This window comes from Physella acuta, unplaced genomic scaffold, assembly GCF_028476545.2.
Source record: "Physella acuta isolate Inbredline_101_S28 unplaced genomic scaffold, ASM2847654v3 ptg001038l, whole genome shotgun sequence".
In the NCBI taxonomy this organism is placed as follows: Eukaryota; Metazoa; Mollusca; class Gastropoda; family Physidae; genus Physella; species Physella acuta.
Window position 1 is genome coordinate 284,044 of NW_026732555.1, and position 27,856 is coordinate 311,899.

The 27,856-nt window shown below is 36.1% G+C and overlaps 1 protein-coding gene across 1 annotated transcript; it reads right to left on the reverse strand.

Moving 5' to 3' along the window:
- Positions 1-399: 399 nt before the first annotated feature.
- LOC131954894 (DENN domain-containing protein 3) lies at positions 400-27,801 on the reverse strand. The gene is made up of 28 exons (XM_059318714.1): positions 27,726-27,801; positions 26,634-26,803; positions 25,771-25,949; positions 24,616-24,803; positions 23,570-23,694; positions 22,122-22,270; positions 21,524-21,632; positions 20,432-20,629; positions 19,568-19,708; positions 18,323-18,534; positions 17,731-17,841; positions 16,925-17,021; positions 15,829-15,974; positions 14,912-15,062; positions 13,811-13,947; positions 13,041-13,207; positions 12,452-12,556; positions 11,336-11,510; positions 10,553-10,683; positions 9,622-9,787; positions 8,664-8,860; positions 7,852-7,970; positions 7,174-7,319; positions 5,393-5,529; positions 4,536-4,657; positions 3,933-4,055; positions 1,502-1,634; positions 400-589 (listed from the first exon to the last, which is right to left on the reverse strand). Exons 2-28 carry the CDS (start codon positions 26,757-26,759, stop codon positions 504-506), a joined length of 3,876 nt encoding a protein of 1,291 aa, XP_059174697.1. The 5' UTR covers positions 26,760-26,803; positions 27,726-27,801; the 3' UTR covers positions 400-503.
- Positions 27,802-27,856: the final 55 nt, after the last annotated feature.

Consider the following 27,856-nt stretch of genomic DNA (forward strand, 5'->3'; position numbering starts at 1 on the left):
AATCAATGTTCTAAGTACTAGAATCTGTTAAGTAAGTGAGAGACTTAAATCAATGTAAGTTAAATGTAGCCACAAATGAAAACTGTTTTGGGTTGTAGACTGTTGAAACAATATCTAGAGTAGATGCCTAAAGGAATGATGACTCTAGCACATAAGGGCATATTTGGGGCATTCAGAGGTCATCAAGGGTCAGGAAGATCTTCATTGAGGGCATTATGGGACATGGAGGGCATCAACTGGCATGCACAGCATAGTGTAGTGCAAAACGATTATGTACGGGTATTAAATGGTGCATGTATTATGGGGGCATGTAGGGCATAGGGATCAGAAGGCATGAAGCATTGATGGCATAGAGGGCACCATGAGGCATCAATGGCATCAAGAGGCATAGGGGGCCACTTGTGACAAGGAGGGCATCATGGGGAATGAAAAGGTATCAAGACACAAACAGGGCATGATGGGGCATGAAAGGAATCAGGCAGCACTGCAGGGCATGAAGGGCACTAAGGGGCACAGAGCCCAGCATCAACTTCACTGATGTCAGAGTTTGGGCTCCAGATGGCAACTTTACCATCTTTAGATCCTGCACCTGGAGATACAAAGGTCAAAGGTCACACCTGGTTATAGTGTAGTTATAAGAAGGGAGGGGGGGGGGGGTAGGGTGTTTAAATAGAACAAATAAGAATAGTTCTGGTTATCTTGTTAAAACAGTGTTATAGTGCTTTTGGAATACAGTTAGAGCTGAAAGAGCTCAAGTGATCTAATGCTTCAACCTTCATGAGATGTAACAAGAGCTCAAGTGATCTAATGCAGGGGTTCCCAACCTTTTTATACTCTAGAGCACATTCTAAAATATCGGTAGGGTGGCGGGCACCACCTATTTTAAATCGACAAACTCCTTCCAGAGGCGTAGCGACCCTTCCCGTCACTCGGGGACAAAACTTTCGATTTGCACTCTCCCCCCTCAAATTTTCGATTTGAACCCACCTCCCCCCCTCAAACTTTCGATTTCCATCCCCTTCAACCTTTCAATAATGTTTATGAAAAAAATTATGTCTGTCGAATAATGAGAGGCGAGCACATACGAATCGTTCGGCAGGCGCCATGGCGCCCACGGGCACGGGAACCCCTGATCTAATGCTTCAACATAGATTGAGATGTAACTAGAGCTCAAGTGATCTAACACATCAACCAAAATGAAATGTAAATAGAGCTCAAGTGATCTAACATGTCAACCAAAATGAGATGTAAATAGAGCTCAAGTGATCTAACACATCAGTGCTCTAATGACACAATGTGGAGTCACTTGTATGTGTTATCCACAAAGTCTGAACAATATGACTAGTGGACAATTGTGACCTTTGAGGACAGAGGAAATAGGGCCTATGTGGACAAACACAAACCATTGAACCTCCATAAAAAATGTATGGGTCTATTTGTATACTATATATTTGACATGTGTTAGATATAACTAGAGCCAAAGGGATCTAACGGTACTTACCAGACATAATGTATCGAGACTCGGCTGCACAAAGTGATCTAATGGCATCCTCGTGGGCCTTGATGGTCTTCCATTGCTGCTTGCTGGAGGAGTGGTAGATGTAGATGGTGCCATCTTTAGTGGCTACCCACACCTGAGGGGGGGGGGGGGGAAGCAATAAAAATTTGATGAGTGGTAGATATAGATGGTGCCATATTTAGTGGCTACCCACACCTGAGGGGGGGGGAGAAAAATAGGATGAGTGGTAGATGTAGATGGTGCCATCTTTAGTGGCTACCCACACCTGGAGTTGGGGGGACAACAAAGTAGGATGAGTGGTAGATGTAGATGGTGCCATCTTTAGTGGCTACCCACACCTGAGGGGGGGAGTAGAGTGGTAGATGTAGATGGTGCCATCTTTAGTGGCTACCCACACCTGGAGTTGGGGGGACAACAAAGTAGGATGAGTGGTAGATGTAGATGGTGCCATCTTTAGTGGCTACCCACACCTGGAGTTGGGGGGACAACAAAGTAGGATGAGTGGTAGATGTAGATGGTGCCATCTTTAGTGGCTACCCACACCTGAGGGGGGGAGTAGAGTGGTAGATGTAGATGGTGCCATCTTTAGTGGCTACCCACACCTGAGGGGGGGTCATAAAATAGAATGTGAGGTAGATGCAGATGGTGCCATCTTTAGTGGCTACCCACACCTGAGGGGGGGGGGGAGCAATAAAAATTTGATGAGTGGTAGATGTAGATGGTGCCATCTTTAGTGGCTACCCACACCTGAGGGGGGGGGGGGGGAGTAATAAAAATTTGATGAGTGGTAGATGTAGATGGTGCCATCTTTAGTGGCTACCCACACCTGAGGGGGGGGGGGGAGCAATAAAAATTTGATGAGTGGTAGATGTAGATGGTGCCATCTTTAGTGGCTACCCACACCTGAGGGGGGGGGGAGCAATAAAAATTTGATGAGTGGTAGATGTAGATGGTGCCATCTTTAGTGGCTACCCACACCTGAGGGGGGGGGGGGAGCAATAAAAATTTGATGAGTGGTAGATGTAGATGGTGCCATCTTTAGTGGCTACCCACACCTGAGGGGGGGGGAGCAATAAAAATTTGATGAGTGGTAGATGTAGATGGTGCCATCTTTAGTGGCTACCCACACCTGAGGGGGGGGGAGCAATAAAAATAGGATGAGTGGTAGATGTAGATGGTGCCATCTTTAGTGGCTACCCACACCTGAGGGGGGGGGGAGCAATAAAAATTTGATGAGTGGTAGATATAGATGGTGCCATATTTAGTGGCTACCCACACCTGAGGGGGGGGGAGAAAAATAGGATGAGTGGTAGATGTAGATGGTGCCATCTTTAGTGGCTACCCACACCTGGAGTTGGGGGGACAACAAAGTAGGATGAGTGGTAGATGTAGATGGTGCCATCTTTAGTGGCTACCCACACCTGAGGGGGGGGGAGCAATAAAAATTTGATGAGTGGTAGATATAGATGGTGCCATATTTAGTGGCTACCCACACCTGAGGGGGGGGAGAAAAATAGGATGAGTGGTAGATGTAGATGGTGCCATCTTTAGTGGCTACCCACACCTGGAGTTGGGGGGACAACAAAGTAGGATGAGTGGTAGATGTAGATGGTGCCATCTTTAGTGGCTACCCACACCTGAGGGGGGGAGTAGAGTGGTAGATGTAGATGGTGCCATCTTTAGTGGCTACCCACACCTGAGGGGGGGGGGGGAGAATAGGATGAGTGGTAGATGTAGATGGTGCCATCTTTAGTGGCTACCCACACCTGAGGGGGGGGGGGGAGAATAGGATGAGTGGTAGATGTAGATGGTGCCATCTTTAGTGGCTACCCACACCTGGAGTTGGGGGGACAACAAAGTAGGATGAGTGGTAGATGTAGATGGTGCCATCTTTAGTGGCTACCCACACCTGAGGGGGGGGGGGGGAGAATAGGATGAGTGGTAGATGTAGATGGTGCCATCTTTAGTGGCTACCCACACCTGAGGGGGGGGGGGAGTTATAAAATGGGGAATATGGTAGATGTAGAAAAGGCCATACTTAGAGACCACCCACATCTGAGAGGGGGGGGGGGGGAATTTGAAATAAACTGGGTGATTGAGTCTCAAAACTGGGTCAAGTGAATGATTTAACCCACTACTCTGGGAGTGTTGAAAAAACATGCAACCATCTGGGTCATTTATTTTTTCAAGTAGATATTGGTAAACAATTTCTTGAACACAATTGAACCTGTCAAACATAGATTTGGATTTCTCCACATTAGCTTAAAAATCTAAACTAAATGGAAATAACAAACTAAAAGGAAACAACAATGAAAAAAAAAAAGAAACAAACTAAATGGAAACAACAAACTAAATGGAAACAACAAACTTAATGCAAATAACTAACTAAATAGAAACAACAAAATGAACCCACCTTTTCCCCAAAGAGCAGGATACAGCTGATGCCTCGACACTCTGGTTTGAGAACTTGCTTCATCTTCGTGGTCTTCTCATCCCAGATGACCACTTGACCAGTGCGTCTACAGCCCGCCCAGATCTGATCAACATAAAACATTACACTGCTTGTGGTGCTTACATACAGATATAACTACAACATATTGCTTCAAGCTGAACATTTCTTTATTCTTAATATTCAGTGTAGGAAGGGATTCCCTCCAACACAATTAAGTACTATATGTCAACTTGTTATGTGCCTTATAGGCTGTTGACTCTGATTTCAGCCTGCTTTTTTGTTTGGATTTTCTACAATCAAATTTACAATTTTTTTGATTTTTTCAGTAGATTAGAAAATAGGTGAAATTAAAGTAAAATGGCATCACATATCAAAAGGATTCTGAACTTAGTAATAAATGTCCGTTCAATCAAATTATAAACAACTTGTATACCTTCCAAATGAATTATTCATCCTATTTATCTAATGTGAATACAATGGGTAGTTTATTTGCTAATAAATCCAACCCAATTTAAAATGATGATTTTAACATAGATGTACCAAGACAACAATACTATTATATACCTCATCGTTAAATATCTCAAAACAGTCTAGCTCTTGCAGCTTGCCAGTTTCAGGCTCGGCATAAGAAAACACCTGTAGTTGTGTCCCTTGGGTGTCAAGGGCAATAATCTTCTGCCAAGTCCCTGATGATATAAACAAAATCTGTAACCAGGATAATTAATGGGGTAATTTATAAACATGAACACTGTCTTAAGCAGAGGCAAAATTAACTTCAAAAATGCGTTTTGTGTAAAACACTTAATTTAATTGGACTACTGGGATCTGTACTGATACAACAGCACTAGAATATACAGAGCAGATCTTGCAGTATTTTCCTGTTATGATGGACATAGCTACCTGATTTCCTGTGTAATGCCAAGAACACAGCTCTAGAAAAGGGCTTAACTCACCACACCACAGCTTATTAATGCTACCTGATTTTCTGTTTAATGCCAAGAACACAGCTCTAGAAAAGGGCCGTAACTCACCACACCACAGCTTATCAATGCCACCTGATTTTCTGTGTAATGCCAAGAACGAAGCTCTAGAAAAGGGCCGTAACTCACCACACCACAGCTTATTAATGCTACCTGATTTTCTGTGTAATGCCAAGAACACAGCTCTAGAAAAGGGCCGTAACTCACCACACCACAGCTTATCAATGCCACCTGATTTTCTGTGTAATGCCAAGAACACAGCTCTAGAAAAGGGCCGTAACTCACCACACCACAGCTTATTAATGCTACCTGATTTTCTGTGTAATGCCAAGAACGAAGCTCTAGAAAAGGGCCGTAACTCACCACACCACAGCTTATCAATGCCACCTGATTTTCTGTGTAATGCCAAGAACACAGCTCTAGAAAAGGGCCGTAACTCACCACACCACAGCTTATCATCGTACAGCCTGATGAACCTCAGGCTCTTGCTCTCTGTGACCCGCATCTGTATCAGCTTCCTCAGGGTCTGAACCTCCCATTTGATGATGGTTCCATCCACACTGGAACTGTAGACATTTCTGGCAGAAATCAAAATGCAAAGTCACTCTATTTGACAAAGTCTACACTTATATGCTAAGCAGTGAGTGCATAACAATAATACAATAGCTTAAAAAGTAGTTTAGCAGACAGTAGTCATAAACATACTAACTGGAAAGTGGTAAAGATGTTTAGTAGTCATAAAACTACTAGAAGGACAGTGGCCATAAAACTACTAGAAGGACAGTGGTCATAAACTTACTAACTGTAAAGTGGCCTTTAAGCTATTAGCTGTGTAATAGTCATAAACCAACTAGATGGCCAGTAGCCATAAAACTACTAGCTAGACTGTAGCCATAAAACTATCAGATAGACATTAGCCATATAACTAGACTGTGCTAATAAAATTAATAGCTGGAAATTACAACTTAACCCAACTGATGACCTATCAACAACTGGCTAAATACTGGTGAAACAGCTAATGGCTCTACTATGTCTTTCATCCAATGGTAGGACAATTATTAGCTGTGGCCTTATAATCAGTGGACTAAGCAGGCACCATTACCTTTTCTTCTTCTTCTTTCATAATTATATATTGGTGGAATTTCCTCAGACAAAATTAAGTTATGAGACAAATAGAATGTCGACTTCAACATGCCTTTCTTTCTGGATTACATTCCATAACTTTTATACACTCAAGAACAAAACAACAGTTCATTTTGGAATTTACTCTCCGAGATGGGTTGCTGTCCAGAGATAACAAACCTCAACTACAGGCGTACAAACTGGCAATTATTTACAGGTTTGAACTCTGGACTTTTAGAGAACAGCCATCATCTCTCCAGCCTGACCTGCCCCCCCCCCCCCGGAGACTATTAAAATGACATGCAACCAACAATAAACACTTGGTGTGATGTGAGTGTCACACAAATGTTGAGTACCTTTTATCAGCACTGAGCACCATGTCAGAAACTAAGTGTGATGTGAGTGTCACACAAATGTTGAGTACCTTTTATCAGCACTGAGCACCATGTCAGAAACTAAGTGTGATGTGAGTGTCACACAAATGTTGAGTACCTTTTATCAGCACTGAGCACCATGTCAGAAACTAAGTGTGATGTGAGTGTCAACCAAATGTTGAGTACCTTTTATCAGCACTGAGCACCATGTCAGAAACTAAGTGTGATGTGAGTGTCACACAAATGTTGAGTACCTTTTATCAGCACTGAGCACCATGTCAGAAACTAAGTGTGATGTGAGTGTCCCACAAATGTTGAGTACCTTTTATCAGCACTGAGCACCATGTCAGAAACTAAGTGTGATGTGAGTGTCACACAAATGTTGAGTACCTTTTATCAGCACTGAGCACCATGTCAGAAACTAAGTGTGATGTTAGTGTCACACAAATGTTGAGTACCTTTTATCAGCACTGAGCACCATGTCAGAAACCAAGTGTGATGTGAGTGTCAACCAAATGTTGAGTACCTTTTATCAGCACTGAGCACCCTGTCAGAAACTAAGTGTGATGTGTCACACAAATGTTGAGTACCTTTTATCAGCACTGAGCACCATGTCATAAACTAAGTGTGATGTGAGTGTCACACAAATGTTGAGTACCTTTTATCAGCACTGAGCACCATGTCACAAACTAAGTGTGATGTGAGTGTCACACAAATGTGGAGTACCTTTTATCAGCACTGAGCACCATGTCAGAAACTAAGTCACTGTGCTCCGTCAGGGTTTTGTTGCTCCTGATGGTCTCTGTGTCAATGATGTAGATGCCATACGACCCCACCCACACTGTGAGGTCACCCACCGCCAACATGGCAGACTAATAAAAAATTAATTATATCATTTGTTTAATTTTTCATACTTAAAATAAAATGTTCCAAATTCATTAAACATTTTAATTTCGTAAGTAGTATATAGTAGTTTTAAAAATAAAACAGATCCAATTTAAAAATGCTTCTTTGTTTCGTTCTAATTTGTAATGTAGGAAGGGATTTTTTTCTCAAACACAATTAAGTATATGTGTCAACTTTTTATACACCATACAGGTCGTTGACTATAATTTCAGCCAACTTTTTTTTGGAATGGCTTCCATAGCATTTGTCCAAACCAGAGCAGTATGTGAGGTTGTTTGATTTTGGAGTTGTCTCTCCTAGGTAAGAAGCTGGTCCCAACCATCAAGCCATCAAGGTTTGAATTAGGAGGTTTTTCATTAAATAATCCTGAGCTTTAACAACCTTTACCAACCTGACCACACCAACCCCTTTATAGACATAATGTAAGACATCAATATAACATTAAAAAAAAAATCATTATGCATATACTATACTTTATTGACTAAGCAAGGAACTGACCACAGTATTTTTGGCCTGAACAAAGCTCCTCTCTAGTGACCAGTTAGTTGCATCAAAAACTCGGACCTTCCCGTCCCCCATCCCACACCACAGTCGAGGAGGCACGTTGTTCTGTGAGTCTGAACTCTGACCTGTGCATAAATTTAAGTCTGTCAAACTTCTATTTTAAAAGAACATGTCCTTAAAATTAATCGATTAATGATTTATCGCACAAAAAATGTTATGTGTGGTGAATCATTTCCCTTAAACAGATTAGTAATGTACAAACCAAAAGTTTTCATACTGTCATCACTGTACCTTGTGATAGAAATTACAAAAATTCTGTTTGATTCAAGACACCCTCAACCCATAACATTTTTTAATAAAATGCTTACAGCTGTTACTATAAAAGTAACCCTTGAGGGCTGAAACTTTCAGTGATTTAAAAACTCAGAACAGCAAAAAATAAAAACATCTCAAAATGTAGCACTTACTTACAAGTGTACAAACTGTAGCACTTACTTACAGGTGTACAAACTGTAGCACTTACTTACAGGTGTACAAACTGTAGCACTTACTTACAGGTGTACAAACTATAGCACATACAGGTGTACAAACTGAAGCACTTACAGGTGTACAAACTGAAGCACTTACTTACAGGTGTACAATTTGTAGCACTTACAGGTGTACAAACTATAGCACATACAGGTGTACAAACTGAAGCACTTACAGGTGTACAAACTGAAGCACTTACTTACAGGTGTAAAAACTGTAGCACTAACAGGTGTACAACTGTAGCACAGTTATACAGGTGTACCAACAGTAACACTTACATCCTGCTGTGTAGAGCAGCACCTCTACAGTCTTTCTCTCCCTCTGGCCAGCGTTGGGGTCCACCCTGTGCTGCAGGGCCGTGATGGTGTCGCGTGGCAGGTTGTGACGGCCTTCAGACATGTACGCTGTGAAGTAGCAGAGGGCCTCGGCCGCGCGGTTGATGTGGCTGTGGTGTGTGGTGCGCTCATCGTGGCCACTGTGTACACAATGTTATTTATAGAGAAAAATGGTTAACATAATGTAACTGTGTACACAATGTTATTAATAGGGAAAAAAATGGTAAACATAATGTAACTGTATACACAATAATGATTTATAGTTGGTAAACTTTTTAAAAAAAATAAAGCAATTTAAAATATTTTAATGGGAGTTATTATATAGCAAGTTTGAATTGTTAATTCATTAATTTAAATACATCGAAAAATAACTTTTTAAAATATGTAACAAAACAATCAAAATAGAAGGTGCTTTATACTTGGGCCTTCACCATTATAAACAACAGTAAATTAAAAACAAAAGAATTGTAATGTAAATGTAAGTATTTTTTTTAAAACATTATATTTTAAAATTTGGATTTCATCAACTGTTAGGGGTCATCCATTTATGAAGTCCACAATTTTTTTTTATTTTGGACCCCCCCCCTCCCCCAAACTCCAAAAAAGTCAGTTTTCTCAGACCCCCCCCCCTCCCCCGTCCACAAAAATCCAAAAAAGTCAGTTTTCTCAGACCCCCCCCCCCCCCCCCCCCCGCGTGTGGACATCATAAATGGATGACCACTTAAAGTTTTGTTTAATTACTTTAATGGCAACTGCATTGCCATATTTAATAAATTTTAAAAATATGAATAGTGAGTAGGCTTTAACAGCCGAGACTATAAGCTTAAAAGAAGAAGCCTATGCAATCTTATTTAATTCCCATATCTAATCAAGATCTAATCCCCAGAAAAGTGCCAGCAACCTTTTGATGACAGCATCAACCAGCAACACATTCTGGATGGCCTGGCTGATGGCGGTGTAGTCTTTTGTTGCCTCGGCCACAATTTTACCGGCCCTCATCTCATCAATCATGGCCGCCCAGCAGTTTCTTTCTTCTTTCAGCCAGGCTGTAAACTTTACTTTGTTTTCTGTAAGGTGAAGTGTAAACTTTACTTTGTTTTTTTTTTAAGGTTAAATGTAAACTTTACTTTGTTTTCTGTAAGGTTAAATGTAAACTTTACTTTGTTTTCTGTAAAGTGAAATGTAAACTTTACTTTGTTTTCTGTAAAGTGAAATGTAAACTTTACTTTGTTTTCTGTAAAGTGAAATGTAAACTTTACTTTGTTTTCTGTAAGGTGAAGTGTAAACTTTACTTTGTTTTCTGTAAGGTGAAATGTAAACTTTACTTTGTTTTCTGTAAAGTGAAATGTAAACTTTACTTTGTTTTCTGTAAGGTGAAGTGTAAACTTTACTTTGTTTTCTGTAAGGTGAAATGTAAACTTTACTTTGTTTTCTGTAAAGTGAAATGTAAACTTTACTTTGTTTTCTGTAAAGTGAAATGTAAACTTTACTTTGTTTTCTGTAAGGTGACCCGTGAATTTTATTTTCTGTAATGTAAACTTTACTTTGTTTTAAAGTTAATGTCAAATGTAAACTTTACTTTGTTTCCTGTAAGGTTTAATGTAAATGACACTTTGTTTCTTTAATGGTAAATGTAAACTATATTTTCTGTAATGTATATGTAAACTTTACTTTGTTAAAACTTTAATAATGTTAAATGTAACTTATGTTTAACCTTATCCCACCTGTGTCTGCCACAACCCACGTATGTGTTACCTAAAACCCACCTGTGTCTATTCCTAAAACCTACCTGTGTCTTACCACAACCCACCTATGTGTTACCTTAAACCCACCTGTGTCTATTATAACCAGAACGTCCACTGCCATTAGGAAAGAATGGTTCTGTAACTTCTCCAGTTTAGTGATGTTCCTCAGCTTGACCACCTCCCTATACCTGTTACTCACATCCTTGATAAAAAACAACCTAAAAAAAAAACATATTGGACAATTATAACTAATCTTGTTGACTTCAAAAAAGAGGAAACACTTACAATAAAGATCATATATTATCAGCATAGCATACCTTTAATCAGTCAGTACAATGCGGCCTAGCTTACCATTTATCAGTTGGCCAAGCTTACCTTTTATCAGTCAGTACAATGTGGCCAGCTTACCTTTTATCAGTCAGTACAATGTGACCAGCTTACCTTTTATCAGTCAGTACAATGTGACCAGCTTACCTTTTATCAGTCAGTACAATGTGACCAGCTTACCTTTTATCAGTCAGTACAATATCACAAGCTTACCTTTTATCAGTGAGTACAATGTGACCAGCTTACCTTTTATCAGTCAGTACAATATCACAAGCTTACCTTTTATCAGTGAGTACAATGTGACCAGCTTACCTTTTATCAGTCAGTACAATATCACAAGCTTACCTTTTATCAGTCAGTACAATGTGACCAGCTTACCTTTTATCAGTCAGTACAATGTGACCAGCTTACCTTTTATCAGTCAGTACAATATCACAAGCTTACCTTTTATCAGTGAGTACAATGTGACCAGCTTACCTTTTATCAGTCAGTACAATATCGCAAGCTTACCTTTTATCAGTCAGTACAATTTGACCAGCTTACCTTTTATCAGTGAGTACAATGCGGCCCATGCCAAAGTCTGTCTTAATGAGGTTGGACACCCTGAGAACAGTTTCGTTGGCCTGTAGACATTCATCAGGCAGGGACAGGGACTCACACTGGACCTGGTTCTCTTCATAAGACAAACGCAGCACCTCAAAGGTGTACTTTTCTACATCTGGAGATCAACAAACTTTAATTTTAATTTACTTAGACAAACCAGCTTTTTTAAAAACTCTTGATCTAAGAGAGTTCTTCTACTAAAGATCATGTATAATAAACGTAGCACCTCAAATGTGTACTTTTCTACATCTGGAGATTAACAAACCTCAAATTTAATTTGCTTAGACAAACTAGTTTTTATAAAAACTCAAAATCTAAGAGAGTTCTTCTACTATAGATCATGTATAATGAACGCAGTACTGCAGGGGTTACTTTTCCACATCTGAAGATCAACAGTTTTGTATCTTGTGCAAACTAGTTTAACAACTATTCTTAATCTAAGAGAGCTTTTCCTAGAATAGTTCATGTATAGTAAACGCAGCACCTCAAAGGTGTACTTTTCTACATCTGGAGATCAACAGAGATTAATTTTAATTTGCTTAGACAAACCAGTTTTAAAAAAAAACTCTTAATCTAAGAGAGTTCTTCTACTATAGATCATGGATCATGTATAATTAACGCAGCATCTTTAAAATGTACTTGTCCACATTTGGAGATTAACTAACCTCAGAGTTTTGTATCTTACACAAACCAATTTTACTGACTCTTAATCTAAGAAAGCCTTTGGTAATATTTGGTTACAACAATGCAGAATAATATTGGTTTACACAAGCAGTTATACAAATTTTATTTAATCTAAGATAGATACTGGCAAATTGTTTTTCTTTGATTAATATATCTGCTTATTTTCATTTGGTATAAATGTACGGAGTGGGATACAAGAGCAGAAGAAGAAGAACTACCAGCAGAACCAAAGTATGATTTTTAGTTTCATTCCTGATAAGTTTTTAGCAGAAAAAATGAATTGATTGACTCTTGAGACAAAATGAACATACAGGGTTCTATTCATGTCAACATATTATGTAGAAGAGAGAAAAATTAGAACAAATTTCTTACGTGTGGGTTTCCAAGGCTGGGCCAGGGCCAGAAAAAGTCTCTGTATGGTGTCGTAGTCATTGGCCATCTCCAGTAGAGAGATGGCCTCAACAAACTCTTCCAGACCTAAGGAAATATTGGTGGTTAGCACTTTTGTTTTGTGAGTCAAGTAATAAACATACATATACAATGCTCAATGTAGTAAATGTGTTAAACGTATCAAGATTTATGTTTGTGTGTAATAGAACTGGGCAATAGTGTCAAGTAAGAAATTATATACAATATTGGCCTAGACTATACTCTACCATAGTAAATATGCTGAGTGTATCAAGATTTATATGACCAAATAAAATGTATACTTTAAGACCAACAATCATGTTTCTGACATTATATGATTTAAAAGAAAGTAGAGAAAAGCATTAGTAGTGTGGGTACAAAAGTTATCTAGAGAAAAAAGTGTAACTTAGGTCATTGAATGAGCAAAGTTATCAAGTAGAGAAAAAAAGGAAAAAAGCATACTGAAGTCATTGTTTGGTTACTAAAATTATCAAGTAGAGAAAAGCATTACTGAGGTCATTAAGTAAAGTTATCAAGTAGAGAAAAGCATTACTGAGGTCGTTGTCTGGGATAGGTATTTTGTCAACCAGACACCTGCGCTGGAAGGACTTCTCATGCTCCAGGTCCTGGGCCAGGTGCGTCATGTGCAGCACACCTTTCTTGCGCAGGATCTCCTCCCTCTCTGCCTCAGGGACCAGCTGAAGGAGTTTACGCACCAAGCTGGAATAGTGAAAACTTTACTAGTAGGAGGGGATATAATGGTGGAAACAATTTTAGTAGGAGGAGATGGAATGGTGAAAGCCATTTTAGTAGGAGATGTAATGGTCAAAACTATTTTAGTAGGAGGGAATGTAATGGTGAAAGTCATTTTAGAATGAGGGAATGTAGTGGTCAAAACCATTTTAGTAGGAGATGTAATAGTCAAAACTATTTTAGTAGGAGGGAATGTAATGGTGAAAGCCATTTTAGAATGAGGGAATGTAGTGGTAAAAACCATTTTAGTAGGAGATGTAATGGTCAAAACTATTTTGTATTTTTGTTAGTATGAATTTTAATAAAAAATAGAAAATATTAAAACCCTAGATTTAAACAAGAACCGTTATAAAAACATAAATATGTGAATAAATACAGCAGTACAATAGAAATTTTATTAAACAATAATACTGATAGACAAACTAGCTTTATAATGGTATTGCTTAGAGGACAATCAATTCAATCATAAAAGTATAACAATGCGTGTCTTATTTACAAGCAAAATTACTATACTCACACAAACTTTACTGATAATATGTCTTAAGGGTTCTATACAGCAGTAACACTTACTGAATTGGTAAAAGCTTTGCATTGTTGGCGTGGAGACTTAAAAGATCGTCCAAGGCAGCTACGACATTTCCCTCCGCAGCGTGAAACATTCCCCTCAGATACAGGTAGGAAGACTTGTAGAACAGGTTACGACATTCCTAATGGACAGGTGAGAATTTGTAGAACAGGTTACGACATTCCTGACATTCCTAATGGGCAGGTGAGAATTTGTAGAACAGGTTACGACATTCCTAATGGACAGGTGAGAATTTGTAGAACAGGCTACAACATTCCTGATGGGCAGGTGAGAATTTGTAGAACAGGTTACGACATTCCTAATGGACAGGTGAGAATTTGTAGAACAGGTTACGACATTCCTAATGGACAGGTGAGAATTTGTAGAACAGGTTACGACATTCCTGACATTCCTAATGGACAGGTGAGAATTTGTAGAACAGGTTACGACATTCCTAATGGACAGGTGAGAATTTGTAGAACAGGTTACGACATTCTTAATGGACAGGTGATAATTTGTAGAACAGGCTACAACATTCCTGATGGGCAGGTGAGAATTTGTAGAACAGGTTATGACATTCCTAATGGACAGGTGAGAATTTGTAGAACAGGTTACGACATTCCTGATGCGTCAGTGGTGCTGCTAGGTGTCTGGGTTTAGGATTAGGTTGGTGAAAGAGTAGCTGCTTCTGATTGTGTCAGAGTTAGTGTTAGAGTGACTGTATCTAGCTGTTTCAGTGTAAATGTTTGTGTCTGTTAAAGTAGTAGTGTCTAGGTCTGTATAGAATGGTGACATTAAAAAAATTTCTTACTTAAAAAATTAATATTATTTTAAATGTATCAACTAAAATCCTTTATATAAACTCCAAAACTTTAATTTAAAAGCATATTAGTAAATATCTGGAGAAAAAACGCTAAATAATTTTAATTACCAGTACATGGATTAAATGATAAATTGTGAAATATCAAGATTAAGAGGTAGTTAAGTAACTCAAAGTAAATTTCCAAATAGAAATCTATAATTTATAAAAAATGTAAAAAAATCCAACACTAAAAATGAAACTTTTTAAAATTAAGTCTAAAATAAAAAAAGACAAAGAAAATTACATCAATGTTTTTGTTCAGCATATCCATGGTGGTCTTAGCGTAAGAAAGAGAATCATTGAGAGGTGGAAGCCGGAAGACTTCAAAAGTGCGAGGGGAGAGGGAGGAGAACGTTGTGATGGAGACTTGTCTGCGGGTAGGTTTCATCATCTGCCTGCAGGAAAAGAATGATAGGTTAGAACTGTGTCATCGAAATATAGCCATGTAAATAGATTTATATAAATAAAGTGATAGAAATTAGATTTTAAAAACGAATAAATAAAATCATGTAAATAAAGTAAATACCATAAGTAAAGTTTGATAAATAAAGTCACATGACTCTAAAATACATTGTTATAAAAAAAATTAATATAAATAAAGTAGAAAAAAAAAAATTTGGTATAAGTTTTTTTATAATAATAAAACTTCAAGGTGCAGCTTGGGAATGTAAAAAATGAGGAGAGGTGGGGGTGACGTTCGACTGGACAGCTTTAGTTTTGGTATTGGTAAAATTGGTGGTAGATTTTAAGACTAGGAAGCTAATACAAACTAGACTGACTTTCTACACAAGCCTATGACTGGTGTAAAAAAGTCTAGGTCATTAGTCCCCCCCTCCCCCCCTGTTCAATCACTACACATAGTAATTGCCTGAATCTCTGAAATGCATTGACAGAGTACAGAAGAAATCATATTATTTACTTTTGCTAGATACTCCACAAGGCATTAAAGTATTGATCTGGGGAGGGTGTGAATGACTGGGTACTTTATCTCTTTACCTGTGAGAAAGTTGTCTGGAGTGTGCGTTAATGACTAGGTACTTAACTTACTTACCTGTGAGAAAGTTGTCTGGAGTGTGCGTTAATGACTAGGTACTTAACTTACTTACCTGTGAGAAAGTTGTCTGGAGTGTGCCTTAATGACTAGGTACTAAACTTACTTACCTGTGAGAAAGTCCAGGTGAGCCATCTTGTCCACTAATTATCTTCTTGGCATAGGGACGAGTTTTGATTTCATAATCTGACCAGTAGTCAAACTTCTCATTGAGCCTGTCCTCAAGAAACTGCTTAAACATGTCAGTGTTTAAAACCTAATGACAAAAGTCAATAGTTCAATATTAGAACTTTTTTGTAAAATATATTTACCGCTAAATATATTTACTTGGTTAATAAACAATTTTAATAGAATAAAATTGTAAAAGTTTTCGTTTTTATAAATGAAAGTCCCTTACCAATTTATGAACTTTGCTTTTGGCTAACTAAATATAACCATTTTACAATATTTACTTACATTTAATAAACCAGAACATAAATACAATTAAAGAAAGTCCCTTACCAATTTATGAATTTAGTTTTGGCTAACCAAATATAACCAAATATAATCATTTTACAATATTTACTTATATTTATTAAACCAAAACATAAATACAATTAAAGAAAGTCCCTTACCAATTTATGAACTTTAGTTTTGGCTAACCAAATATAATCATTTTAAAATATTTACTTAAGTATTGATTAAACTAAAACATAAATACAATTTATGAACTTTAGTTTTGGCTAACCCAATATAATCATTTCACAATATTTACTTATATTCATTAAACCAAAACAAAAATAAAATTAAAAACAAGAAACAAGTGCAGGCAAGGGGGCGAATAATAAATTATATTAGCAAGCAAATTAGTCAAATCTCCACCAGGATCTGACATGTAATTAGGTCTTAAGGTCACTATATCTACAACAACATAAAAAAAAAGGTAAAACGCTAGCATGCTTTTCCTCAAGAATATACATTTTAAAGATATTTTTTAAAACTAAAATTCCATTATTATATTGTTTAAAAACCATAAATTATAAATAAACATTAGCAAAGGTTTTCAGTGATTTGTTTTAAAAATAAATAAATAAAACCAGCAGTGGTTAAATATCGTGCTAAGAAATTGATGTGCAGTTTTATTTTCAAATATTTCTTTTCGAAATTTACAAATCAGACTTAGCAGCCAAGCCCAAAGCTGTTTGCAAATGGAGTCAAATCATTTACCCTCTCGTAGAATGGTTTATCACACTCAGGAACACTCTCAATAAACTGCTGCTTGTTAAAGCGACGAAGTTCAATTTTCAAATATGCTAAAGTGCCTCTAAAAATTCAGAGAAACAATGTTGGAGAGAAAAAAACAACAATCAAAAGCAACAACACTCAAAAACTTCACACCATGCTGTAAGATGGTTAGCAAGATTAAAGAAATTTGTGACAAGAAAACACATTTTCATTCATTTTATTTATTTATACAAGTAAGTGAAGCTTCTGTACCTTATATAATAAGTCATGCTAAACAAACAAACTTAATTAAAAGGAAGTTTTAGAGGTATTGTTATACCATAAATGAAAAATTTAACAATTTTAAAAAAGGACAGCTTTATCACATTTTTTGTTAAATGTCTTATTAAGTAATTTCTAAAAATGTGTTTTCTTTTGTCAACAAAGAAAAGGAAAGAAATTGACAAAAAGTATGGCAGCACACTTTTATACAAGAAGTATGGCACCACAAATTACAATGTTAATCAAACACAGCAATCTACAAACACACCTCCACATTATATTAGAATCAAAACAATTTATACATCTTGAATTTTACATTTTCATTTTTAAAAAAGCTTTAATAAATTTAAATGTTAAATAAAATACTTAATAGTTCCTATATATTCAACTTGTTTCATTAAACAGTTAGGATTATTCACAATTAGATATGACACAAATCAAATAAAAACATCCAAGCTTGTAAAATACAACATTGAAAACAACTTGTTAAAAGGAGTAATACAGTACACAGCAGTAATAAAACTCACCTGAACAAATTGACCATCATCTCCAAGAAAGCAAAACTAATTTCTGTGTTAAACTGCATACACTTCTTCATGCGGAACGCTTTTTCTTCCTCAATATCATAGCAGAATGGTCTAAAAGACAACAACAAAGCAACACTTATTAAAATTTGTAACTCAAATAACAAAAGCAGTTAAATGTAAGCGTTTTACCAAAAAAAAAAGTAAAAACTTAAAAAACGTCACAGAATAAAAAAATGTTTTGATATGTATTTAAGAAATAAACAGTAGTCTCATATATTAAATTAAAGAACTACAATGATTTTCAAAATTAAAAACTCATAAGCTATACATTGAGTTAAATGATAAAACCAATAAATTATCAAATTCTGTAAACATAGAAACATTACAGTATTTATATGATTGACAACTGGGCTGTACAGCCTTGATTATTTTTCTGCAGATACAACTGTTATGGTTAAGCATAGGGTTTGGACTTAGGTCAAAAAGGATAACAAATAAATAGATTCAATACATATTGGCTGTTATGACAGATGTACTAGCCTTGTTTAAATAACACTGTAGAAACTATAGCAGAGGGAAATTATTATTTTACCTTTGAACATCTGAGAGTTCCATCTGAAATTTGGATCTCTTGCATATTTTCTTAAACAGGTTAGCAGGCTCTACAGGAAGGTTTGGAATGAATCCAGGCTCGCAGAGGACGTAGAAATCTGAGTGGGGGTTGATCTGGGTGGGGGACATATTCTCAGAGGCGTTCACTGTAACGGTGCCTTCATCTATGTTGGCAACGACTAGACCTTCAACCTAAATAGTGGGAATAGTTAATTTTAATGTCATATGGCTCCATAGTCTAATAGACCTTTAGATGATAGCACATTGGAAATCCAAGCACAAAGCCTGGGCCCAAAGTTGAGAAGAGCGAGATGTTGTCCATGTATCAGACCCCCCTCTCTCCATACAGCTGATGGACCCAAGGGACAGGACGTTACCTATACAACTTGGAATCAGTTGTGTTGCTAGTCTCTTATTTACACTGCTTTTACACCTAGGACATGTATATTAAATATGTCTAGGAAAAAATTTGTAGCAAGTAAATATAAATGTTGTGGGAAAAATGTTTTCATAATACGTTAACTTGCAAGTTTTTTTTCTAGATATGCATAGTATACATGTCGTAAGTATAAACCCAGTGTTAGACTTATTAGTTTAAAAAATTTAGGAAAATTTTGTTTTTTATTTAACCTAAAGTAAATAATTTTATTAAAGAGAAGAGTTTTTATTTCTTTATCAAAATAAATTAAAGAGTAGTTTGATTTGTAAGTGTATGATTTCATAAGTGAAAATTATATTTACTATTATGAACAGTACAAGTGGAAGTAACAAAAAAAAAACAAAATGGGATTATTTTCAAATGATGAAAGAAGATGTAGTATTTACTTACGACATATAAGACATGCATTTTGAGTCATAACTTCTTTGTTGAATTGCAGTGTATTTTGATAAACATTTAAATGTTTGTTTCAGGGGAATTTTTTATACCAGTGTCGGATAAAAAAATCTTCTTTAAAAAAAGGTGTTATGTTACTGGTAGGTAACTAAACTACACACATGGCTGGATAATGTCCCTAACCCTAACCCCAACCCTTGTCCTACCATACGGCTAACCCTAATTTCTAACCGGAAAATTAGTCGAGATTACAATACGACTAATAACCCAACACACCTATTTTATAGAAGAGTCTATTATAGGACATCAGTATCTAAAATCATCCATTATTTTATTTTGAAATGAATGTAAACTGAATATAAAATGTGAATTTAACACAACCCACATCACCTGCTCAACAACATCCAAATGTTTGGAGTGACAGCCCATCATGAACGTCCCTGGGGCCTCTAGCAGCTCCAGAGAGGAGGCGCTAAGTATCGGAACATAGGTGAACCTCCAGCTGAATGGTAGAATGTAGTACAAAAAACTCTGGAGAAGACAAACAACACACACAATCAAAGGTGGTAAACATCAGAAATTCTATCAAACTTTATTAGTAAGGATACAACCTAACTTATTTTTTTTGGTTTTGTTGAGACCCTTTTGCTTTGTTTCATTAAAATCACTAATATTTAGTGAAGTGGCTAAAAAGGTAATATATTTTGGATTCTATTTTTTTAAATAAAAGTAAGCATATTAGTAATTCATCCGCAATTCAGGGTAACTATTGAGTTACTTATATGTCATGTAATTTTTGTATATGTCCGTTACACCCTGAGCTAAAAATGAACTAAATAATTTCAAGAACTGACAATCAAACCACTGACAACCAAACCACTAACAAACCCATCTCACATGACAGTGGTCAGTAAAGCGTAGTTGAAGCTGACAAACACAACCCTCTCACACACAACTGACAACCCAACCACTGACAACCCAACTACTGACAACCCAACCACTGACAACCCAACCACTGACAACCCAACTACTGACAACCCAACCACTGACAACCCAACCACTGACAACCCAACCACTGACAACCCAACTACTGACAACCCAACCACTGACAACCCAACCACTGACAACCCAACTACTGACAACCCAACCACTGACAACCCAACCACTGACAACCCCCACCTCCATGACTGTGGTCAGCAGAGCGTAGTTGAAGCTGACAAACACAACCCTCTCACACAAACTGACAACCCCCACCTCCATGACAGTGGTCAGCAGAGCGTAGTTGAAGCTGACAAACACAAGCCTCTCCTCACACAGGATGGCTGTAAACACCTTCAGCAGCTCATCCACAGGGAAACACAGGAAGGTCAGGTGTAGGGGCAGGTCAAGGACAGGCTTCTCAGGGGTCTCAGTGGGGAACAATGACACGGATAAATTAAACACAGTCATTTCCTGGAAAAAAAAATTGTATTATAAAAAATTGAATTTTTTTAACAGAAAAAACAACTAAAATAATTATTAGTAGAATTACTATTAGTAACTCTTAATAATAGACTTTTTTAGCTACATAATCAGAATGTTATCATAGATATAATAAAGGTAAAGATAGAACAATTTTTAAACGAAATACAAGTTTAAGAACATTATTATTGAGAACAATTTTTAATAGTATTAGAAAGACAAATTAGATTTTGTAAAATTATTTCAAGTCACGCAGATAACAAAAAGTGAATTAGAACATGAAAGAAACATACTACAGCTAACTAAACACCAAAATAAACAGACATACTACTAAAACATCAAACAGATCTAATACAACATTAAAACAAACTAAAAGAAGTAAACAAAAATAACCAAAAAAAAAAAAAAACCAGGCATACTAAAACAATAGACTACTAAAAAATTAACACAACAGCAAAACAAAAAACTAAAAATAGCACACAAACATAACATAACAACAAAAAAAACAGACATACTACTAAAACATTAAACAGATCTAATACAACAACAAACTAAAAATAGCAGACAAAACAAAAAACAACCAGACATATGATAATAAAACAGACATACCAAAACTACCACAAACATACTAGACCAAAATGACATTCTAAAAAAACAACAAACAGATATGCCAATACAAAACAAACATTGTAAAAGAACAACAAATAAACTACAACAAACAGACTAAAATAACAAACATTCTTCAACAACAACAAACAGACTACAACAAACAGATATGCCAATACAAACATTGTAAAACAACAACAACAAACATACAACAAACAAACAATCATACCACAACAAACAGACATACCACAACAACATACCACAAACAAACAGACATACCACAACAACATTGCCAGCAGGGGGAACAGGTGACATGGTCATGGTGTAGGTGAAGTCTTTAAGAAACTGAAACATTTCTTCCAGGTCTCGCTCCACATGGCTGATCATGCTGAAATATTTTTTTAAGTAAATTTTAATTATCAAAGAAAGCTGAATATTTGCATAATATAAATACAATACTTTGATCAAACAATATTATTTCTGAATAATCCTAACAATGGGATGGTGTGGTTGAATTGTAGAGCTTATAAATGCTAACCCAAAAACCTCAAGTTTCGATACTGGGCTCTAGTCTGTAGGAAGTCCCTGATTCCAACCTGATAGGTACCTGACTAACATTAGATAAACAAAGGTGGCTGGGCATAGTGCTGACCAAAGTATACTCTCATATGTGACTCTAAATGTCTATACACAATGAACCAACAGATCTTCATAATTATTTTTTTATATAATTTTTAATCAAATAATCCAAAATATATTTTGATCAGAATATAATTTATTTCAGCATAATTTAAAAACAGAACTAAGAGTAAACATATTTTAAATCAAATGTAACTACACTTTCACAATTGTAAAGAACAAAAAATATTCCCCCTACCAAGACAAGCATTCCTTCATGGCGTAGAAGTAAGGGTATTTGGAGACCAGCACACAACACTGAGGGATGTAGCAATAGAATATGTTAGGATGGTGGTTCAGTTTCTGGCTGGTGTCTTGTATGGTGTAAGAGATGTTTCCATTTGACTCCTACAATAATTAGGTTTTAATCAATTAATTGATTAATTCATGATAGTGTCTTGTAATGTGTAAGATATGTTTCCATTAGACTCCTGGGATACACAATAATTAGGGTTTAATTAATTAATTGACAAATTCATGATAGTGTCTTGTATGGTGTAAGAGATGTTTCCATTAGACTCCTGGCGAAACACAATAATTAGGTGTAAATTAATTAATTTGTTAATTCATGATAGTGTCTTGTATGGTGTAAGAGATGTTTCCATTAGACTCCTGGGGAAACACAATAATTAGGTGTAAATTAATTAATTTGTTAATTCATGATAGTGTCTTGTATGGTGTAAGAGATGTTTCCATTTGACTCCTGGGATACACAATAATTAGGGTTTAATTAATTTGTTAATTTATTATAGGGTCTAGTATGGTGTAAGAGATGTTTCCATTAGATGCCTGGAAATACACAATTATTAGGTTTATTAATTAAGTAGGAGAGATGAAAATTGAAGCTGTTTCCAAAATAATCAAAAAAAAAAGATGGGGCACATCCTAAGAATGATTCCAGAAGACACCACAGGAATAGCGCTAAACTGGACACCCCGGGGGGAAAAAAATCAAGGAAGGCCAAGGGAGATGTGGAGGCACATGGCTGTGAAGCAGCTGGCAGAAGCAGGACTGTCATGGGAGACTGCCAGGAAAATTGCCGGCGAGCGACAAAAGCGGAGGGAGCTTTCTGTGTCTGCCCCATGTGTCTAGGGTACAAAAGGATTAATTAAATAGCTAAATCCTTGAAGACATGGTTTTGTATAATGTAAGGTATGTTTCTATCAAACCCTGGCAATACAAGATGTTTCCATTAAATTCCTGGGGGTAATTAGTAATTAGGTGTTACTTCATTCATGAGTTAACCTCAGCCCATGAGGAGTCTTGTCTGTAAATAAACTAGTGACCAGATTTTGTTTAGCTGCTGTGCAGTAAAACTTGAAATTTTTAAATACTTTTTTAAAGGTAAAAGATTATTTTGTATTAATAATAATGCCATTTCACAAAACCTTTATTAAGTAAACAAAACCTAAAATTAAAATGAGAATTTTCTATCAATGAACTTTGCATAAAATTTTTTATACTATATTTTTTATTGTTGATATAATACATTTTGGTTATTTAAATATAAATAAAAAATGATGTCCCTAGGCCAAGCAATTGCTTGTATCATAAACAAGATTTGTTAACTTGTAGACTTTTGTCTTGATAAACACCAAACAAAACTTGAGAACAATTCAAATGTCACATCAATATAAGACTTAATACCTTGGTTAACTTGTATGGTTTATAGAAGGTCAGACATGAAGCATACGTCTTGCTGCCTGACACATCAGTCAGCACTAAGAAGTGGATGCTGTTGTCTGGCTTTTCCCTGAACACATGAACATTCTCTGCAGAAAAACATCCCCAAGTCAATTTATAAGAAAGACATGTATATTTTCTGCAGAAAAAACATCCGCAAGTCAATTTATAAGAAAGGCATGTAAGTTTTAGAGTTTATTAGCGTCAACAAAGACTAGTTCCAAACATTTTGTCATTGCAGAATTCAGAATTAAAAAAAAAAAATTCTATGTTTCCTAAAGGATGCCAAAACAAGAAATTAATCATTATAAGTGTATACATATATGTATTTCACATGATTTGAAATATACTACTTCTACAACAATAAATAGTAATTACATAGGGTTGTGTAAATGATTAACTTAATTTCACAAAAAAGCAGAAAATAAATATCAATTTCAGATGTAATTTTTGGGATGCTTATGAAGTAGAGCTGATATGTTACTCTGATCTGGACATTGGAAAGGATTGTGTGCTGTAAACTAAGCCCAGCTGCCCTTAATCTCCCTACTAGACCTGGGTACTCTCAAGCATGATAACGAAGCTCTAAACCTTTTTGGTAGCAATCATGTAGCCTAGCACAAGAACAAATAATGTTACTTACTAACTTTTATAAACAAATTTAATCAGATATAACCTTTGCTGTGACTGGAAAGATACGCATAAAAAAAGTACGCGACAGCATTTTTAATTTCTAAAGTCAAGCATTTATAGATATTAAAAAAAAAGCGACTACATGTATATTGTTGCATAATAAAATGTATTTTCATGAAATATGACAAAAGTAAAGTGTTTTAGTTTAAATAACATGTATTTTTGAATTTTTCTGCCCGCAAAAGTTTTCCTATTGCACATTTTTCTGGGAACCAACCTTTACATATTAACTTTAATTATTAAATATTTAATCATACAAAGCCTTAAAATACTAACTCTTAAAATATTTTAATAAAATGTAAAAATATATCAGGTACCAGGAAAGCAGAAAGTCGTGATGGCCTCAATAGCATCTTTAGACAACGGTAGGTCTACAACTGCCTTGGACATGGCAGTGGCTTCAGGTTTGCTCAGGTGTTGTTTGATGACTGATGGGTTGACAGACACAGTGCGATGGGACGTGTAGTTTTTACTTCTCCCGTTGATGGAATCTTCTGCTTGTGACCTGATACAAACACAGCGAGAAATTTGGTAAGAAATATGGGAAGTAATTTAGTGCTAAAGATGTACCATGTACACTTATGTCATGGGCCGAAAACAGATCAACGGTAAAGAGGCACCAAGCGAACACGCGAGCCTAGTTTTGTGCGCCATAACTAGATTAAAAAACCTGGGAAGCAAGATTTCCCGGTTTTTAAAGATATTTCCCGGCTATTTATCGAAATTCCCGGTTTTCCCGGTTGGGAAATTAAATTTCGAAATTCCCGGTTTTCGGGCTGTGTGGAAACCCTGAAGATAGTAGTAAATGCACTGGAAAACTGACCTTCTTAAAGGTAAACTACTTTAATAAAATCTAACCTGAGTTCACTTTCTTAGAAAATGGACATATGCTTTCATTATTTTTTATTTATTAACCTACACAACAATTCTAACAAATGATATAAATTCCACATTCTTTAATCATAATAGAATGGGAACCTGATATTTATTTTTATTTTCGCTTTACAAAGAAATTTAAACCCTGAATAATATAATGTTAAAATGATGTTATAAAAAATTCAACATTAAAAAAATAGTTAAAGAAGAAACTATATATATATATATATATATATATATATATATATATATATATATATATATATATATATATATATATATATATATATATATATATATATATATATATATATATATATATAATTAAAGAATATAAAACTAAAAAAAAAAACCCTCCATGCCATTCAGACCTTATGTTCTAGAAAACAGAGGCTCATATGTTTCTTGATCACAGGTTATGAAAGGATGCTCAGCCATTTTACTTTCCCTAACGTGAGTCAGGTGCCCATCAGACCTGGGTGGACTCAAGGACTTCCTACAGACCTGAGTCTGGGCCAAGATCTGAACACGAGACCTTTGCTCTAGCAGGCAAACACTCTACCATTCAACCATGCCATCCCCTAATTAAAACACACCTGAAAGACTTAAAACTGTTCATGCCAACCACAGACTCAGGTGCGGGCGGGTAGGTCGGGTCCTCCATCAGGTGGGGCTGGAACACCAGGGCTTTAGAGGCAGATATGGCTGCAAGGACCTGAGCCTCGTAGACATCGTCAAAAAGATTGCTGAGTAAATCATCCCTGTCACCATCACTCTAGGAAAAATAAACAGATCAGACATGTATGCTTCTTCTTTTTCGTTCTTAATTTTAGTGTTGGAGGGGATTCCCTCCAACACAATTAAGGATACGTGTCAACTGGTTATGTGCTATTGAGGTCATTGACACCGATTTCAGCCTGCTTTTCTTTTTGAATTTGCTTCCATAGCCTTTGTCCAACCAAGAACAAACTACAAGGCAGCAGTTGTTTGATTTTGGAGTTGTCTCGCCTAGAAGAGTGGCTGTCCCCAGCTAACGAGCCTCATCTGCCCGAGGGTTCAAACTAAAGACTCTTCGGTTTAGCAACCATGAGCTTTACCGACTCAACCATGCAGATCCCTGACATGTTAGCGTTAACTTCAAAATTTCATTTTGTAAACAATCACAAATATATTAGATGATGAAATAAGACATTACAAATTATATGTCAAAAATAAAATAGTAGGTAAATTGTTGTTTAAGATCTCCACCCATTTAGGATACAGCTATAAATAAAAGAATTGTGGGCTCATTAACAAAAAAAAGGGCTTCTTAATTTTTACAAAAAAAACTTCTATGCTACTAAAATTAAGTATCATAATATAATTGATTCTTAACTCAAAGATGGAAAAAGTACTGTAACAGTATAAAATGTTAATTTAAAATAAAAAGATAAAAAAAAAACAAAAAAAAACAACGTACATCATCTTTTCTTCCAGGCACCAGTCCAGTATTCTCATCCAGGCCAACAACCAGCATCAGTTCAGCAAACCTGTTGTACAGGGTCAGTGCCGGGCCACGTACCGACTCTGTTAACTTCTCAGACATCCTCAGTGGTGAGCTTAAGACAGCTTGCTAGCACAACCTGAACTCTAAAAGGTCAAAAGGTATAACTATTTAAACATCAACAAAATGAAGATGAATTCATTCCGACATCCTCAATGGTGAGCATAAGACTGCTTGCTAGCACAACATGAACTCTAAAAGGTCAAAAGGTATACCTATTTATACACTAAAATAATGAAGATGAATTCATTCAGACATCCTCAATGGTGAGCATAAGATAGCTTGCAAGCACAACCTGAACTCTAAAAGGTCAAAAGGTATAACTATTTATACATTAGCATAATGAAGATGAACTCATCAGTGATGCAGTGGGTGAGGCACAAGTTGGCCTGTATATTTTTACCACTTAATTTAGTTTATCTAAAATTTTGTTTTCTTATTTTAACACAATTTAGGCTATGCCGACACTTATATTATTGCAGTCACTTGATGGCTTATATGACAATCAAATAGTAAACCACTGCAAGAAATTGCAGTAGAGAATGGAATGGAATTTATTAACATTTTAAATATTTTATTTGATAAGTTCTAATTTTGGCAGAAAAGATTAAATTAGCCTTAAATTACCATGCTTTTTTCTGACAAAAAGAAAAGCAAATGCCTGTTGAAACAGGTAAGCGATACAATTACTTGTGGGAAGATAACACGTAAACATTCTGCTATAAAATTTATAAGAATATATTTTCTCAATGATTATAGTTATAGTTTATCGCATGTTTATGATTATAACCTGATGGTCCATGAGGCAAGTGAACTAGAGTTTTTGGGTGGATTCAGGGATATTCTACAGACTTAAACCTGTATTCGAACTCGAGACTTTTGGGTAAGCAGTCGCAGTGAGTCTAGCACTCTACTGCCAGACCACACCATCCCGTTCAATAGTAAAACAGTTTATACTTAGCTTATAGGCTTTATTAATTTTTAAATTAAATGCATTCCTCAACTTACAATCTTCACACATATATAGATCTCTCTCTAGTACTGTATCATCATAAGTGTCAGCAGCATGTAACATCTAGATGTTTCTGGAAAATACATCACATCTCATCATCTGGCTCATGAAATTGGAAAAGATTCAC

What these genes read in the sequence shown, in the direction of transcription:
- LOC131954894 (XM_059318714.1), bottom strand. Translation starts at nt 26,759, where the DNA reads ATGTCTGAGAAGTTAACAGAGTCGGTACGTGGCCCGGCACTGACCCTG. An exon ending in ATGAAGGAATGCTTGTCTTG is followed by an intron (nt 21,633 to 22,121) that starts GTAGGGGGAATA and finishes AAAATATTTCAG; the next exon opens with CATGATCAGCCATGTGGAGC. An exon ending in CTGCTGGCAATGTTGTTGTG is followed by an intron (nt 20,630 to 21,523) that starts GTATGTCTGTTT and finishes TTTTTTTTCCAG; the next exon opens with GAAATGACTGTGTTTAATTT.